Raw genomic sequence first — 17,412 nt, forward strand, 5'->3', positions numbered from 1 at the left:
TCTCTGAGACGAAGGGAGTACAATATATCAAAATAGGAAAGGTTCGGCCTCAAAATCGCCTTCCCGTGAAAGATCGAATGAGACGACCACTGGAGTGTAAGTCATGAGTGACAATAAAATTCAGATAATGAGTAAATAAATTATGTTGAAAATTGTACTCCATTCGTCCCTAAAAGTTCGTCCCATTTTTCATTACTGTCCGTCCCACAAAATTTGTCTCATTTCACATTTTACCATTTTTTGGTAGTTGACCTCAGAGCATCCACTATAGGAGAGAATGGGGCGGACGAAAATTTGGGGCTATTGTGGGGCGGTCTATAGTGCAGCAAACGTCCGCCCCGTGGCAGACAAGAAAAATGGGGCGAGGGTGGGGCGGTAGAGGCATCGCCTCCTACGGGGCGATCGCGGGGCGATGGTGGGGGCCGCGGGGCGAAATGGGGCGATGGGTGGGGCGGTCTATAGTGGGGCGACGGGCTATGCACGTCCGCCCCCTTTGATTATTTTTTTTTAAAAATTTTTTCGAAAATTACATATATAAATACTCCTCCTCCACCATCCATTTTTACACACTTTCACACACTTCATTTTCACACATCACTATCTACACTTTCACTCTAAAAAATACACGGTGGAGACGACGAATCCCCCGGCTCGCACGAATCGGGATATGGTGGCAATCCTTCCCAGCCGTCGGGATATGGCGGCGTACCGTCGGGATATGGTGGCGTACCGTCGGGATATGGCGGCTTTCCGTCTCAGCCATGGAGTTGGAATCAACCTCCCCCGGCATGGGCCTCGAGTCCAACTCCGCCACCATCTCAGCCTTGGAGGTATTCTCCCACCCAACCTTTGCCGAGGAATCTGAGCCGCTCGGCGTTTGGAGATTACAGACCCAACCTCGACTCTCTTAACCATCCCCGTCCGGAGACCCCTTTCCAATCCAGTCAATCTCCTTTCACCGATGCAGATCAAGACGCATTGGATACGATGATGGATCTGCTCAGTTCCGGCGTACCGGATACGCCCGTTACGACGAGAGTCGGAGGGTCCCAACGCGGTGGCGGTGGAGGATCGGGCAATGTCAGCGGATCCGGCGGATCGGGCAGCGGCGTCGGCTCCGGTGGCGGTTCGCAAAGCGGCTCAGTTCAAGTCGGAAAAAAAAAGCCCATCCACTACACCAAAGCGGAGTCCGTTGCTGTGGCGAGGGCGTGGGATGCCGCCACATCAGACTCCATATTGGGCACCGATCAGACCGAGTTTAGCTTTTGGAAGCGCGTCATGCAGGTGTACAACGAGTTCAAACCTCGCGACTCCCACCCGCGTGACGGGGAACAGCTCCGCAAGAAGTGGTCTAGGATTCTGCCGGCGACCCGGCGGTTCGCGGGCATATACCAGAACAACCTGCTCCATGCAGAGAGTGGCCGCAGCGAGGCTGACGTGAAAGAACTTTCGATGGAGCAATACCGCACGTTTGACAATTCGAAGTTCACAATGTGGGAGGAGTTTCTAGTTCTCCAGGACTGCCCAAAATTCAAGGCCATCTGTGCCCAAGAGCAGAGTCCGGCGACGAAGCGGACAAGACACAACATTGCCGGGGACTACAGCAGCGGCAGCGGCTCGCAATCGTTCGACCTGAACAAAGAGCAAGCCGCAGAGCCCTCCGCTACACACTCTAGGCGCGCCCGCCCTCCGGAACTACGTGCCTCTATCAGACGCGCTAGAGAAGCCGGCGGTTCCTCCCGTCGATCGTCGTCGGCTTCTGGATCGCGCCCCGCAGCCCGCGTCTATACCTCCTTCAAGGGCCCCTTTTGCCAGTGCGGTCTTGAAGGATACCGTATATGTGCAGCTGGCGCACGAATTGAATGATGCATGCAGCAAATACGAGACGGCAACCGACCCGTACATCAAGAATATATACTCCGACCTCATACGTCGGATCCAGCGCCGTCTGCGCTTGGCTGATGAGGGTCCTGGGGCAGCGGATGCCGGCGGCAACGAGGGAGACGTTGAAGGCGATGGAGAAGGCGACGGAGATGAGGAAGAGGAATCAGACGACTCCACCGATTAGACGGTGGCGGCGTTTTTATTTATAATTTTTTTTACGTTCATTGTATAATTTTACCTTTGCCAATACAACGAATATTCGGTCTCAATTACCTCGTTTTGTAAATATTTCAATTCAGCTGATTTAAAAACTTCAACGAAAAAAGTAAAATAAAAATTGGTTATAAAATTTTGGGGCTATTGGAAGTGTCCGCCTATAGTGAGGCAGTGGAGGAAAAAATTGGGGCTATCGACAAAAAAGTGGGGCTGTGGACAAAAAAATGGGGCGGGGCGATTGAAAGCATCCGCCTATAGTGGATGCTCTCATATTCCACTAAATCATTCATACTCACATTTTATTATAAAATTAATATATAAAAGTAGAATCCAAGTTCTATTAATTTTTTCAACTCACTTTTTATTACATTTCTTAAAACCCGTGTCAGGTCAAATTGGAACAATATTTAGGGTACGGAGGGAGTATGATGTAATCATGGTAAATATATTTATTAGAGTACTTTTGGAATTTGAAACAACACGTTTCGAATGTGAAGAGTGACATTGTACTAGTAGTATTCATTTTAATTTCACTTCGACATAACATACCAGTTCTTTTACTTTTTTATAGTACTAGTATTATACAAAAATTAAATTGTTTTTATCGTAAAATGCACGCTAGCATGCTCATAAATTTAACTAATTAAACTTATTGACCATGTAGTCTAAAACAAATGAAACAATGGTTAATCCCCATCCACATTATTTGTTTGCCATTTTGCCTAGTGCAGAGAGCATTTCGAGGCTAGTTTTCTGACTAAATCTGACTTTCGTTCAATCATGCACATGGATTTGCTATCGGACAATTTCTAAGTTTGTCAATTTCAGATTCTAAATTTGGAAATCCAAAATTGATTCTATCAAAATATTTTCTAATACTCCTACAATAGTACTCCCTCGGTCCCGGACTACTTGCACTTATTTCCTTTCTGGGCGTCCCAAGTTATTTGCACTCTTTCCATTTTTAGTAAAAATTATCACCTACAGCCGCAATTGTTGACTTTGCTATACACTCATTCCTTAATCTCCGTGCCGAAAAGGAAATGTGCGAGTAGTCCGTGACGGAGAGAGTATTACTCCACAATTTAGAGAATATAAACAAATGAAATTTTCTAATGACAGTTAATAATATTTTCTAATGTATTAGAATTAACATAAATATGTAAAAAAAATAATGTCAATATAGTCTAAAGAGATCGGTGCTCACAAGTCACAAATGAGTAACAATGCAAGAGTAACAAAGGAAGAAAAATTATACTGAGAGACGAAAGATCAGAATTAGTATGTTAGATATAAAGATTATAAATTCGTAATCTATCATATAATAGGATACAATTATGAAAAATAAAAATGAAACAATGTAAGTGCAGTCCACAAATTTGGTGGTTGCTTTCCCTAAACAGAACACAAAATTTCAATTGATAACTCACTAAATGAACCCATGTGCTAGAACAGACCTCTCATGCTATGCTCCAAAAAACTCGATCGCAATTTGTAATTTCAATTTCTTAATTTTACTATTAAAATTTAAAATCTTACCTTAAAGCATGACTTTATTTAAACCATTTTTTAGTGTGGTTTATAAAGTATTGCACATGAATTGATTTAACAACACAAAACAACCATAATTGGTGGAGTTTTCTTATCGTACTAATAAATAGATGAAATGTTAACGTAAGATTTGGGCAACAACGTAATTAATTGAAAAGTTGAGGCTAGTTTGGAGCGGTGGCATGCATAAAAAGGCTGTCTCTCAATACAATTTGAAATCAGACACCAAAAACTCAATAATTCTATTTCCTTCTCGCTGTAGTTTTTCTGTACAAAAGAGTGAGCCAAGAAATGGGGAGCTTCACTGCTCTGTCGGTGCTGTTGTTCTTAGCTGCTGCTTCCCACCATGCTTTTGCCTTCAGAGATGGTAAGAGACAGACATTTCTAGTTTGCTTATATTTTCTTCTTCATCTCCTTTTCCCTTTTCTAAAAATTTCAACTTGATACATGGGAACTCTCTGGATTCGGGAACTAAGCTATGGAAACTGGATTTTTCAAGATTTGTAGACTTTGTTCATTATTGTTTTGCCTCTCTGCAGATTGGGGTTAAGTTTTGTTGTGTGTGTGTGTGTGTGTGTGTTTTGCAAACCATAATGTTGCAAAATACATGCTTACTCTGGCAATTTAATGATATGTTAAATGCAACTAAATTATTCATGTTTCGTACCATACTAGCATTAATATGGTTTACTTCTCGAGAAACCAAACATACATTTATAAATCTTATCACATTTGGGGAAAATAAATAATTTTGATCTCTCCTGAGAATGACACAGAGGCATCCAGAATTAAAGCATCACGTTCTTGGATTTGTGGAAAGTATATATAATTCTGTGATTTAGCCCTATTATATGTGAATCCATGTGCTACTTATTGATTAACTAGTGTGACAAACATTCTTGGATGCTGCACTGTAAAGCTTATTATAAGGGCAAGAATCATAGATTTCTACCAATAAGCCTTTTTCCCATTTGATATTTTGTTGTTTAGGATGATTATTCTTTGAGTATGAAAATCCTATTTCCATCACATGCGATTGCACATGCCACACACACACAGAGAGAGAGAGAGAGACAATTGAGGTTAATACCTACAGCTGGTCTTGCTAGTTGATGTGTGCAGCTGCCCCCTTAGCATGTTACTCCACATTCTAAATTCCTATCAAGAAACCAAAAGTGATAGAGATGTTGTTATGAGGCTAATTCATTTTCCTTTTTTCAATTCTTGAATCATAAACTTTTTGAAGCTAAGTAGTTACTTGGTTAATCTGAACCACAGGGCTGTTAGACAATGGCAACTTCGAGATGGCTCCATCCGCCTCTGACCTCAATGGCACCATTGTGCTCAAGCCCCACGCCATCCCGAAATGGCAGATATCCGGCTTCGTTGAGTACATCAAGGCCGGGCAGCAGCAAGGCGACATGCTACTGGTGGTGCCAGAGGGATATGCTGCTGTGAGGCTGGGGAACGAGGCCTCGATCAAGCAACTGATCAATGTCACAAAGGGGATGTTCTATTCACTAACGTTTAGTGCTGCCCGGACATGTGCTCAGGAGGAGAGGGTGAACGTCTCTGTAGCGCCCGACTTTGGAGTCCTGCCAATCCAGACATTGTACAGCAGCAATGGCTGGGACTCGTATGCGTGGGCGTTCAAGACAAGTTACACCGTGGCTGAGATCCTCATCCACAACCCGGGCGTTGAGGAGGATCCCGCCTGTGGACCTCTCATTGATTCAATAGCAATTCGGGCTTTATACCCCCCGAGGCCAACAAACCGTAAGTTCACTCATTCCACCAATGCTTATCAGCTTATGGAACTATTTGCAATGGTTTTGGACTATATGCTTGGTTACATCAATTGCATATGTAAATTAGGCAGATTAATTAGTAATTTAAAACCATGGTCACTGGACATTATCTGTATGATGCTTCTTACAAGCTTACAAAGCTTATGACTTTTCCTCCCCATCTCCTCTGCCTCCGGACATTATCTGTCGTTATCAATCGACAAGTTGCCAAAAATGTTTTGGTCCTACTTGTTGAGGGGAAGGAGACAGGATATGGGATTTGCTCTTTTTTGACTACTCAAAATGAATTTACTTTCCAACTCTGTCTTGTTGCAAGATTCCATATTTACTCAAATGAATTTACTTTCAAACTGTCTTGTAGCAAGATTCAATTTTACTCAAATGAATTTACTTTCCAACTCTGACTTGTTGCAAGATTACATTTTTTAACTGTATATAGTTCTAATGCGTTCTTTGTATTTATTCTTGCAACTTTCTTGATTGTTTGTTTGATTGCATTTTTAGAGGTAAGATGATAACATAGCAACTTGTTTGCAGAGAATCTGCTGAAAAATGGTGACTTTGAAGAAGGTGCCTACATATTCCCCAACACAAGCTGGGGAGTCCTAATCCCACCAAACATAGAGGACGACAACTCTCCCCTCCCGGCCTGGATGGTCGAGTCCCTCAAGGCCGTGAAGTACATTGACGCGGCTCACTTCTCAGTCCCACACGGCCAGAGGGCTATAGAGCTCGTGGGGGGAAAAGAGAGCGCCATCGCGCAGGTGGCCAGGACCATCATCGGCAAGACCTACCAGCTGACATTCGCGGTTGGGGACGCTAGCAACGCCTGTGAGGGATCCATGATCGTTGAGGCGTTTGCCGGGAGGGACACCCTCAAGGTCCCCTATGAGTCCAAGGGCAAGGGTGGATACAAGCGCGCTGTGCTGAGGTTCGTTGCAGTCAGTGCTCGCACCAGGATCATGTTCCTCAGCACCTACTACCACATGAGGAGCGACGACTACGCCTCCCTCTGTGGGCCCGTTGTGGACGACGTGAAGCTGCTCAGCGTCCGCCACCCGAGGAGGCTGGCTTGATGGATATACTGAGAGTAGTACTATTTCTTGTTGCTACAATGGATGCTGATTTTGTTTTGTTATTTTTGCATTTTGATCTGGTGCTATCAATACTCTGCCAGATCCCAAGTTTTTAAGATGTAACAGTATATATAGAGGAGTGGTATTTAGTTTTCAGGTGCATTATTAAGCCCAATAAATGGGAAAGGGATTTGGTGGGAAGAGAGTGATGTGGTTTTATCATTTTGCCATGGAGGTTGGCAGAGATTGATATCTACATTCAGTATGTCTATTTAAGTGTGTGGCTGAGGTTGAGTTGATGAGAATAAAATGAAGGGGCCAATACTTATACAATGATATTCATGTTCTTCCTATCATTTTTCTTTTGTATTGTGAGCTTAATTTCAATAAATTGGAATGTAAGAGGTAGAATAAAACGATTAGCTAACTTTTAAATGTTACTAGTGATTAATTTTATCTCTATTATGTTAAGGTTAGGCATGCACAAGGTTCAAGGTTCAGGAAATGCTTGAACCTGAACCGGCCAGCCTAGCTCCCGGCGGTTCCGGTTCAGGTTCAAAAAACCGGCGGTTTACGCGGCGGTTCAAAACCGCCGGTTTTCGGCTTGAACCGCCGGTTCCGGGCCGGTTCGACGGTTCGTCGACTTTTTTTTTTTGCATTTTTCAACTATTCAATTTTTAATCAAATTACATTACACTTTCAAAGTTGTTTAGGTATGAAATGTGAGTAAATAAAATTGAAAAAAATACGACTAAAGTTGCAATTTTATTGAAATTGCATGTTTACAAGTTACAACAATTACAAATCGAAAACATATGCCGGTCTTGAAGTCTTAAACAAAATTTAAATACAAATGAGACTACTAGTCAACAACTAATTACAAATGACAAGAACGACGTTGAAGTTCTTAAACGTATAAGTGTATTATATATATACTCTTAACTGGCGAAGAAGATCTTTCTACATAACTAAATTAAGGACACCTTTAGCAATTCAACTTTAAATGTTGAGTTTCGTCTAACAATCAACAATTATAGTAGAATTGTCAAAAGTTTCCCTCATTTAGCCGTATAGAGAAATATACTTCATCGACTAGAGTATATACAAATACAATTATGTAATTGTATTTGCATATTTTTAAAGTAGGAATTAATGGGAAAAAAAAGAAATAAAAGAAAAAGGACTTGAGCTCAACTTAAATTTAAAATATAAGTTGAAGTGCCTACGTATCCCAATTGCTCATTTGCATTAGGGAATCAAAGTCCACGTAGTTCTCTTACCTTACTTACCTATTTGGCTTGGTCGGCGGCGGTTGACGGTTGGCCTAAGCTTCATCCCCGGTGAATTCATCTTGTGATCCCTCTTGACGATCATCCCAATCATTTTCTTGTTCTCGGACGTCAGCTTTGGCCCAATCATCAAGTAACATCACAGCTTCCATATTTTTCGTCGAGAGCTTACTTCTTGATTCATCCAACAAGCGCGAGCCAACATTAAAAGCGGACTCGACGGCTACGGTGGAAGCCGGAACAGAAAAAATCTCCTTGGCCATTGAAGCAAGGATGAGAAAATATTTCTCGTGGGTTCCCCACCAATCGAGGACGTCGATTTGGGCGGGAGGAGTAGGACCTTCATCACCAAAGGAAAAGAGTGAATCAAAATATAAATCTAATTCACTGACCATACCTGAGGACCTTCCGCCGGTGCTGTAGTTGTATAGGTCGGCTAGTTGGGATTGCGCGTTGGGGTCATCATAATCGGCTTGAAATGCAAAGCCATAGTTATGTTGTGGAGGAGGGGGTCTTCTGACTTGGTGAGTGGTGTTATACTTGGTTTCATATTCGGTGTAGAGAGAGCACAAGTTAAACTCGAGGTTTTGTTGCACAACTGACCGGTCCGGGAGGTTTATTTGAAAGGTTTCTGAGAGGTCGACTCCAAATTCGTCACTGGTATCGGATTGGATTGCTTGAAGGGGACCAAGATCAATTGAACTCAAATTGTTATAATAAAAATCTAAAATTCTAGAGGTACCTGCTAATTTCCATTTTGGATCCAATACCTTTGCAATCAAAAACACGTTAGGAATCTCACTGAAATACTTGAACCATTTTTCAATCATATAATACAAAACAGACATTAACTCGGGAGAAGAGGAAGCATTTTTCATTGCAGTTTTAAAACCAAGGGATATGTACATGCAATGCTCCAAAACACGAACAGCAGTGCAATAATAAACACCCGACAATTCAACAGTAGCATTTTTAAAATATTTGAACAATTTAAATAAAGCCAAACTGTTATCCCAACAACTATGCGAAAGATATAAATCACGGTAGGGATTAGTTCTATAAAAATCACATAAAGCATCTTTATGTGTCAAAGTAGAATTCGGACAATCATATGTCGAATTCCATCTATGAGACACATCCATAGTAAAATTCGTGTACCTGACATTCTTTTGATGGCAATATTTCTTCCATGCTTTGCCAATAGGTGGCTTTTGATGAATTAATCTAACTGCATTGCTAATAGGAGTAAAATTGGATTGAGAATGAAATCCTTGTTAACACAAGAATGGGGTAAGGAAATATGAAGGAGAAGTGGGGTATTTATAGGAGTAAAATTGGATGAAAAAAAAAACGGCTGCCAAACCGACGGTTTCTGACGAAAATCGCCGGTTAGCCTACACCCTACCTGAACCCCTACGAACCCCTAGCCTACTGAACACTATTTGACCCGTTGAACCGGCGGTTCAAACCGCCGAACCGCCGGTTCACGGTTCAAGAAATTTGCGAACCTGAACCGGCCCTTAAGACCCGGGAAACTGCCGGACGGTTCAAAGCGCTGGTTCCGGGCTCGGTTCCGGTTCATGAACCGGCGGGCCCGACCGGCGGTTAACCGCCGGTCCGGTTCGGTTTGTGCACGTTTAGTTAAGGTGAGTAATCTATTAATTTGCTTTCGTTTTCAATGACAACTAGGCTAGAGTGTGAATCAATGTCGTTATTATCTAGTGCAAATAATAGGCGCTGAGAGCCTATTGGAGATCGAGCACCTGCTTTGTTTGTGTAAAGGGACGAAAAATCAACACCCAAGCCGCGCTAGGGTTTGAGAAGAACCGAGAAAGAAGATATTTTATTTCTCAATTCTCGATATTTTGACTCTCTAATGATCTCTAGTATTTATAGAGATCGAACCCTGCTTGATTCGACTATACGATTCGGGAAAGAATCAAGAAGAAAACCCAAAAAGATTTATCAAAATCTATCCTAAAAATAAGCGTTCAAAAAGGAAAATAAAAGCATAGCAAATAATAAAATAAAATAACTCAACAACTAATTCATCTCTATCTTCAATAAGTCGTGTAATCCTTGAAATGCGCCAGCCTTGACGACACACGCTTCGGACGGTCCTTCTTGTTGCGAATGGTGCTTTCAGCTCTTCCTCTTGACTTGCTCATCGTTGCCTCTTGTTCAATACTGCCATCGTCTGCATGGCTGGGTTGCTCGTCGTCTGGTTGCGGTGTCGCCATGTCGGGGTCTCTATCAGCAAAGGCGCATAGCTATATAATAATAAAGGTCAATAAAGAAAGTTTTCAGCAAACACATGGACCCCATAATCAACTAACACTACTTACTTGGAATGGATCCCCTGTTGTGCTCTCTCACAACCCAATTTTTTATTAATAAAATAAAATATTAATTAATTTTTTTTTAAATTGTGCTGTGAGAGCACAACACTCCATGTGGTGGGAGCATAGCAGAGGATCCATCTCCCACTACTTACACTACTTTTCTCCCTCTCTCTATACTTTTTTTTTATCTTGTCTTTTACTTTACCAATTTCAAATTAAAACTCCGGTCATATACAACTTTGTCAACTTTTTAGAGATAGAGGCAGTGGCGGACACAAGTGGAGGGGGTGAGGGGCTTAAGCCCCTCCCAAACTTTTTTTTTTATAATAAATTTATACTATAAAAAATTTCAACTTTCTTAGAAATTATCTTAAGCCCTTCCCAAGCTAATATCTTTGGGGTTTAATGGGAAGAAGATTTAATGGGAAGGAGGGGCTGAAAAAAATAAAATCACTGAGAAAACGTCTTGGAACCATGGCAACCGCATATAATGGGAAGAAGAAGATAGAAATAAATAAAAGCTGTTAAACTTAAATGAATACAATATGATAATAATATTGAAAAAGTGAATCCCTATTCCCTAGTTAAACGGTGGCACGATCTTGCAAGTGTAACTACATTTTAATGATCTTACTTATAATAATAAAATTTTAAAAATTGTTTCCTAAATTTGCAAGAAACATTTTTCTATTGAACAACGTAATTTACCGAAAACTAAAAAAGTTTTTCCCTTATACAGCCACACTCCATTTAAATTTATTCCAAACGGTAGAACAAAAAATTATTGAATTTTTCTCCCACAAATTTCAAACGAGAATTACAACTTGTCTTCTTTACCACTTTAATGGGTTAGGCCAGGTCAGTTTTTTCCTTTTCTTTTGTCATAGTTCACAAATTCAAATTCATATTTTTAATTAATATGAACATATTTGTGTAGTTTTGATTGCCACATAAGCTTTAATTTGCCACCTATGTTTTGATTTTAGATCTAGGAGAAAAGTTATAAAAATCAAAAGTTCATATATTTATATTCAAATTTTAAAATTTACGAGATAATTATGCATTTTTTATGTAATACTATTAGATACTTAATGCTTTAGCAAAACAAACACAACAATTTTATTTTTCTTTTTGTTAATATAAAATTATATTCATCCATGAATAAATGTCCCATTGTTCACCTGCTCGAATTTTAATGCAAAATTGGTAAAATAAGAAATGAATAGAAATAAAAAGTGTTAGTGGAAAATGGATCCTTAATGAGAGAAAAAAATTTCCTAAAAGGGAAAGTTTCTATTTTTAGGGGACTGACAAAAAAAACAAAAGAATTTCTATTTTAGGGGACGGAGGGAGTATGAAATTTTTTAGGGAAGCCCCTGCCAAAATTTATTTCTGCGTCCGCCACTGGATAGAGGGAATATATTTATTCTCAAGTATTATAATGTTCATGTTGAGATAATTTCATGGAGTGTAAGTATCAAGTTAACTTGTTTTTCTTTAGTTTTAAAATTTTGAGAACTAAAACTTTGTAGGGTTCGTGTCGCGTGGAATCGAATTTTTATCAAGTAAGGTCGTGTACTCGTGTTAACACAAGTTTCGCTCTTCTCATGTAGTGATGTTGTATCTAGGGATGTTAGTCTAGTGGGTTTAATTGGGCCAATTCTCCTTACAGGTTAATTAGGTGTGGACAAATCGGGTTATAAATATTCAACTTTAATCTTAAATCTTTGAGTTTTGGGTTAGCCCAGCGAGCTAATCAGTCTACCACCGATAAAACTAACATATGGTCAATCCAATATATAATAATGAAAATTAGTCATATTTGTAGAATGCACTATAACATTTAGAGCATCCACAATAGTAATGGACTAGCAACAACCTAGCAATAACTCAGCTTAAACTCCTCCTGCCACATCATGCCCTTCCAACAACCTAGCCAATGACCTAGCTTTCCGACAGCCTAGCCAATGCCCTAGCCTCCAATTTAATTCATTTTAATTGTCGGTGTTTATCAAATATTAAAAAAATGAAGTGCAATAAGTTGCATATGTAGAGTAGAAACAAATATAAAAAAAATGAAAAATTGGCTCGGCTCGCCTATTACTCTGCAATAGGCGCCCTAGCCACCGCCCAGCCGGCTCGGCCATGCCCTATCTCTAGGAAGTTTCTCTCTCCTCCTCTCAGCTAGCCGAGCGCAATAGCGGACTAGCCGAAAACGTAGCTGCACGCCGGTGGCTAGGGCACCGGCTAGTCCACTATTGTGGTTGCTCTTAATCATGCCACCCTCATCCCACAATAAGAGTCACATTTTGTCATTTCGGTTCCTCCAATAATAAGAGTCTTGTTTCACTTTTTATTGTAAATGGTAAATAGATTCCACATTCCACTAACTTATTTCATTCACATTTTATTATAAAATCAATATAAAAAAGTGGGTCTCATATTCACTAACTTTTTCAACTCACTATTCTTTACATTTATTAAACTCATGCCCATACCAAATATGACTCCTATTATAGGACATAGATAACAATAATTTTGAGACAATGTTTAAACTCAAACATAATTACATATTACCAATTTTATATTTATATAAATAAAGTAAAAATTAAATATATTTTGAAAATTTTTAAAGCATATTTTAGAATTAGAATATTTTTTTAGTTAGTACTATGAAATATTTAATTTATTTATCTTTTAGTATTATATTAATAAAAATTAAATATATATGTATATTATACATAAAATTGAAGTTTTTTTTATGTGTCAAACATGAAGATATAATAGACAATAGTTGTACTTAGACCAACTCACTAGGTCAGCCCATCGTGTTTCAGGTCTAGAATCTCAGGTTACGAGTTAATTAGGTGCAGGCTGATCAGGTTGTATTTTTAACGGGTTGAAAATTTCCAATCCTAACCCTCTAAATTTAACGGACTATTCGAGCCAACCCATGAATTACATGCTGCACTAACATCCCTAGATGTATTTGTGTATGTATAAAGCGACATGAGTTTAATGCATAATTAATGAAAAAAAAAACTAGAATAGTAAAAGAAATAGAAAAAATAGTATGAAATTTTCTAAAATAAAAATAGATTGATTAAATAGACGATAAAAAAAATGGAATATTAAATTAAAGAGGAGGCTCAAATCTCAGCCCAAATTCAATTCTTTTGACACAATATATGTTGGAGGCCCAAACCAATTATTCTAGAAGACCAATATGCTCCTTTCCTTCCATTCATAATCCAAATTCAATAAACACGTGGCTAGCAGGTGATGACGCTCCAGCTTTGATCCGACGGCTGAGATGATCGCGTCAGCTTAAAGCAGTTCCACTTGGCGTAAATTCAAAAACCCCAACGCAAATCTACGCTACGTTTTTAGGGCTCCAGAATATATACACTCACTCACTCACAGCTCAAAACTCACTCACAGCTCAAATCTCACAACAATATCTCTCTCCCCGTATCTTGCCTACTCTATCAGCGAGATATCAAATGGTAATCAGCCAGCTTATTTCGAAATTCAAGCTCGATTCGGTGTTTTGATGAATTTTTCTTTCTACGGTTTGTGATTGTTTACCTTTTTCGTGAATTTTTAGGCGCTGCCGAATCAGCAGACTGTGGATTACCCAAACTTCAAGCTTGTAATTGTTGGCGATGGCGGTACAGGTATTTAATTCGACTTATATCCTGATCTGAGCTTTTTTTTCATGTATTTGCTTAATTGCTTAGATGCATGGTTTCAAATTTTGTTGTTTTCATGTGATTTTGGAAAAGCTGTGCCTTCATCTCTGTGTCGTCAGATCAGTTAGCATTGATTTCATGGTTAAGCAATTGCGCTTCTTTACAATGTATTGTTAATTGTTACTATTTTTGAATGTATAGTTTTTAGTAACCTTAGGTTTTTCTTTTTGGTTTTTATTTAGGATGAACTCAGTGACTGCTTATTTGAATTAATGTGATTCGAAGTTCAGTTTGTAGAAACGTTGTTCTATTTAGTTTAGTTTAATAAGTTGATCAATGATTAGAAGAAAGAGCTTACTGATCAATGGTATATCCCTGTAATTTGATGGCAGGGAAAACTACATTTGTAAAGAGGCATCTCACCGGTGAATTCGAGAAGAAATATGAACGTAAGAAATTAACCTTGCCAATAATCTCAGTGTATACTATCATTTTATGTTTTCCTTTTCTTTTATATTGACAAAGAGACTTCTTTGAACAGCTACAATTGGTGTGGAGGTCCATCCTCTTGATTTTTTCACCAACTGTGGGAAGATCAGATTTTATTGCTGGGACACTGCTGGTCAGGAGAAGTTTGGTGGTTTGAGAGATGGATACTAGTAAGTAATTTGTGTAATCATCCACTATGCATGAGTGTCTAATAGAATTTGGTTGGTTGATGGTGATGAATTTGAAATGATGCAGCATCCACGGACAATGTGCCATTATCATGTTTGATGTAACTGCTCGGTTAACTTACAAGAACGTCCCCACATGGCATCGTGATCTTTGCCGGTATGTGTTGCTTACTAGACTGTTATCCTGATAATGAAGTTTTGCTGCATCATATTTTAACGTTTTGCTGCTGTAAAATTTCAGTGTGTGTGAGAACATCCCAATTGTGCTTTGTGGAAACAAGGTTGATGTCAAGAACAGGCAAGTGAAGGCCAAGCAGGTTACTTTCCACAGGAAAAAGAACTTGCAGTATTATGAAATTTCGGCCAAGAGCAATTACAACTTCGAGAAGCCCTTCCTTTATCTGGCTAGGAAGCTCGCTGGGTAATTACCTCTATATTGCAAATATTTGTGCTAATACAACTACATAGTGAGTTGGAAGCAATTATATGGGTTATCTTTGATAACATCTTTCTTTGGTTGCAGTGATCCTAACTTGCACTTTGTTGAGTCGCCTGCTCTAGCTCCACCGGAAGTTCAGATCGATTTGGTTGCTCAGCAACAGTATATATCTGCCCCCTCTCCTACCTACCATAGTTGTATTACAATATATGGCTTTATGTTGATGATATGTTAAACCTTGAAACATATTTTGCAGGCATGAAGCCGAGCTAGCAGAAGCGGTTCATCAGCCCCTTCCGGATGACGATGATGATGCATTTGACTAAGTGGTTGTCTCATGAGTTGTGATGGTGTCCCAGAAACCTTCCGATTTAGGGAATATAAGAGGATTAAATGACATACTTAGGACTTTGAATTGTGATTTGAGTAGGTTGAGGGAAGATGATTTTATCTTCAGATTCAATGTGATTTGCATGTAGTTCACATTTTCAGATTAGCTCTTTGGTTGTTTAATTTGGTGTTTTTTTAATCCATTTCACATTTAAGTTCTGATGATTTCCACGATACACTCTTTATCATGGATGTTCAAACTGGGTGATTGATGCGTATGTCGTGTTGGCTTCATGGTTTTTAACTGAGTATCTTATTACATTAGTACCTCCGGTCATGGAGCTTTGAGTGCGCATTTTTTTTAAGGCTTAATTTCAACTTTTGAAAACTTTAAACATTGAAAATAGGTGCCCATGTATCTGCACTAAAGAATCAAAATCCACATTACTACTATTATTTTATCTTTTGTTAAACACACGTAGTACTCTCGAGTCTTGCCTTAATTTATCGCCTCATAGATTCTTTACTTTTGCTTTTGTCGTGATCATCTCAATTCATTTCTTGAGCTTTTAGTTTCGATCTCGTCCAATCATCAAACGCCGAGGGCGTAGCAAAGATTAAGCTGATAACTAAATGAAAGTTGATTGATAGACAAATCTGAAATCAAAGAATTAAACTTTTTGATCTCTAATATTCTTTTTATGTATAGAAGAAGACTTTCAACTTCCTTCACATCATCAATAATATATGGACCTTAGATCTTCTAACACATTCTCTTATTCCAATTTTGAATATTGATGTGTGTAATATGTTACATATATAACATAAGTCGGGAGAATTTGAAAATCGCAAATGGAGAGAGTCAGAGAGGAAGATTTTTTTGAAAATCTACGAGTGGAAGACAAAAGTTCTGATTTTATGATGTTTTGCGTTTCTTCTCACCCTCTCCTACCACTTGTATACTCTTTCCGTTGCATAAGAGTGTGCACTCTTTCCATTTTAGTCTATTATACAAAAATATCAAGTATGCACTTTCTAATTTTGAAAATTATTTTCTCTTATGAGGCGAGACCCATTTTCTATTAACAATATTTTAATTATTTTTTCTTTCTTTCTATCTCTCTTACTTTACCAATTATGCATTAAAACTCATATCCAACCAAATATGCATATACTTGTGGAACAGAGAGAATAATACGGATGGATTATGTTGTGGATCTAAAGAGATGTGGACGGAGTCTCATGGACTTATAACTTAATTAAATTGAGCTCTAGTTAATTGAAGTCTATTAAGATGTTAACTAGTGTAACTATTGTTATTAATACTCCATCCATCCATGAAAAGTAATGTATAACCATTTGGTTAGATAGTTTTAATATATTATTGGTAAAGTAAGAGAGATATAAAGAAAAATTAGTGGAGTAGTGTTAGTAGAGAGTAGGGTCCACTTTATTAGTAATGTAGTTGAATTTCCAAAATTAGAAAGTTCACACTTTTCAAGGATAGGCTAAAAAAGAAATAGTGTTTACTTTTCAAGGACAGAGAAAGTATCAATTTTTTTCGTCAAAATCCAATTTATCATAATTTAGGTTCATTTTAGTTAAATTAATTTGTTCATGTTTAAGATATTAGTACATAATAATTAATTAATTAATTAAAGCTTGTTGTTAGCTTTAATTTAATTAATGTCTTCAAGTCTAGTAGTGCTAGAGTTTGGAAGTCTTATTTATCATAGTACTATAATAAAGACTAAAGTCCCAAAATGGTCCTTAACATATTGCGATTTTTTGATTTTGGTCCAAAACATTATCTTTTGAATTATTCGGTCCCTCACATTTGAAAACGGGTCACATTTGGTCCTTTTTGGATGATTCCGTCAAATTTTTGACGGTTTTAATTATCGGGTCACAAATCCGTCACTAACACAAACCAAGCTCAACACCGCCCCTTTATGCCCTTTCAAGCAGCAAGCAACGAAGAAATTCATCTCTTCATCGTCGCCGCCGTTGTCTCTCTTCTCCCAAACCAGAATCACTCCGCCGCCGCCGCCGGAGGCCAACCCCGCCCCATCCGGCGTCAGCCCGAGAGCATTCACACTCGAATCGTG

General features: G+C 38.8%; 2 protein-coding genes across 2 annotated transcripts; both read left to right on the top strand.

Moving 5' to 3' along the window:
• The first annotated feature begins 3,862 nt into the window (after window positions 1-3,862).
• LOC121778530 lies at window positions 3,863-6,873 on the top strand. The gene is made up of 3 exons (XM_042175903.1): window positions 3,863-4,018; window positions 4,930-5,427; window positions 5,997-6,873. The coding sequence occupies exons 1-3, from the start codon at window positions 3,943-3,945 to the stop codon at window positions 6,533-6,535; spliced, it is 1,113 nt and encodes a 370-aa protein (XP_042031837.1). The 5' UTR covers window positions 3,863-3,942; the 3' UTR covers window positions 6,536-6,873.
• Window positions 6,874-13,538: 6,665 nt separating this feature from the next.
• On the top strand, window positions 13,539-15,523 carry LOC121780138 (GTP-binding nuclear protein Ran1A). Its single transcript, XM_042177660.1, has 8 exons — window positions 13,539-13,672; window positions 13,774-13,843; window positions 14,251-14,307; window positions 14,400-14,517; window positions 14,603-14,692; window positions 14,777-14,956; window positions 15,059-15,136; window positions 15,231-15,523. Exons 1-8 carry the CDS (start codon window positions 13,670-13,672, stop codon window positions 15,298-15,300), a joined length of 666 nt encoding a protein of 221 aa, XP_042033594.1. The 5' UTR covers window positions 13,539-13,669; the 3' UTR covers window positions 15,301-15,523.
• Window positions 15,524-17,412: the final 1,889 nt, after the last annotated feature.

Source organism: Salvia splendens, chromosome 19 (assembly GCF_004379255.2).
Source record: "Salvia splendens isolate huo1 chromosome 19, SspV2, whole genome shotgun sequence".
NCBI classification, from domain to species: domain Eukaryota; kingdom Viridiplantae; phylum Streptophyta; class Magnoliopsida; order Lamiales; family Lamiaceae; genus Salvia; species Salvia splendens.

What these genes read in the sequence shown, in the direction of transcription:
- LOC121778530 (XM_042175903.1), top strand. Translation starts at nt 3,943, where the DNA reads ATGGGGAGCTTCACTGCTCTGTCGGTGCTGTTGTTCTTAGCTGCTGCT. An exon ending in TGCTTTTGCCTTCAGAGATG is followed by an intron (nt 4,019 to 4,929) that starts GTAAGAGACAGA and finishes TCTGAACCACAG; the next exon opens with GGCTGTTAGACAATGGCAAC. An exon ending in CCCCCCGAGGCCAACAAACC is followed by an intron (nt 5,428 to 5,996) that starts GTAAGTTCACTC and finishes ACTTGTTTGCAG; the next exon opens with AGAATCTGCTGAAAAATGGT.
- LOC121780138 (XM_042177660.1), top strand. An exon ending in ATTCGAGAAGAAATATGAAC is followed by an intron (nt 14,308 to 14,399) that starts GTAAGAAATTAA and finishes TTCTTTGAACAG; the next exon opens with CTACAATTGGTGTGGAGGTC. An exon ending in CTGGCTAGGAAGCTCGCTGG is followed by an intron (nt 14,957 to 15,058) that starts GTAATTACCTCT and finishes CTTTGGTTGCAG; the next exon opens with TGATCCTAACTTGCACTTTG.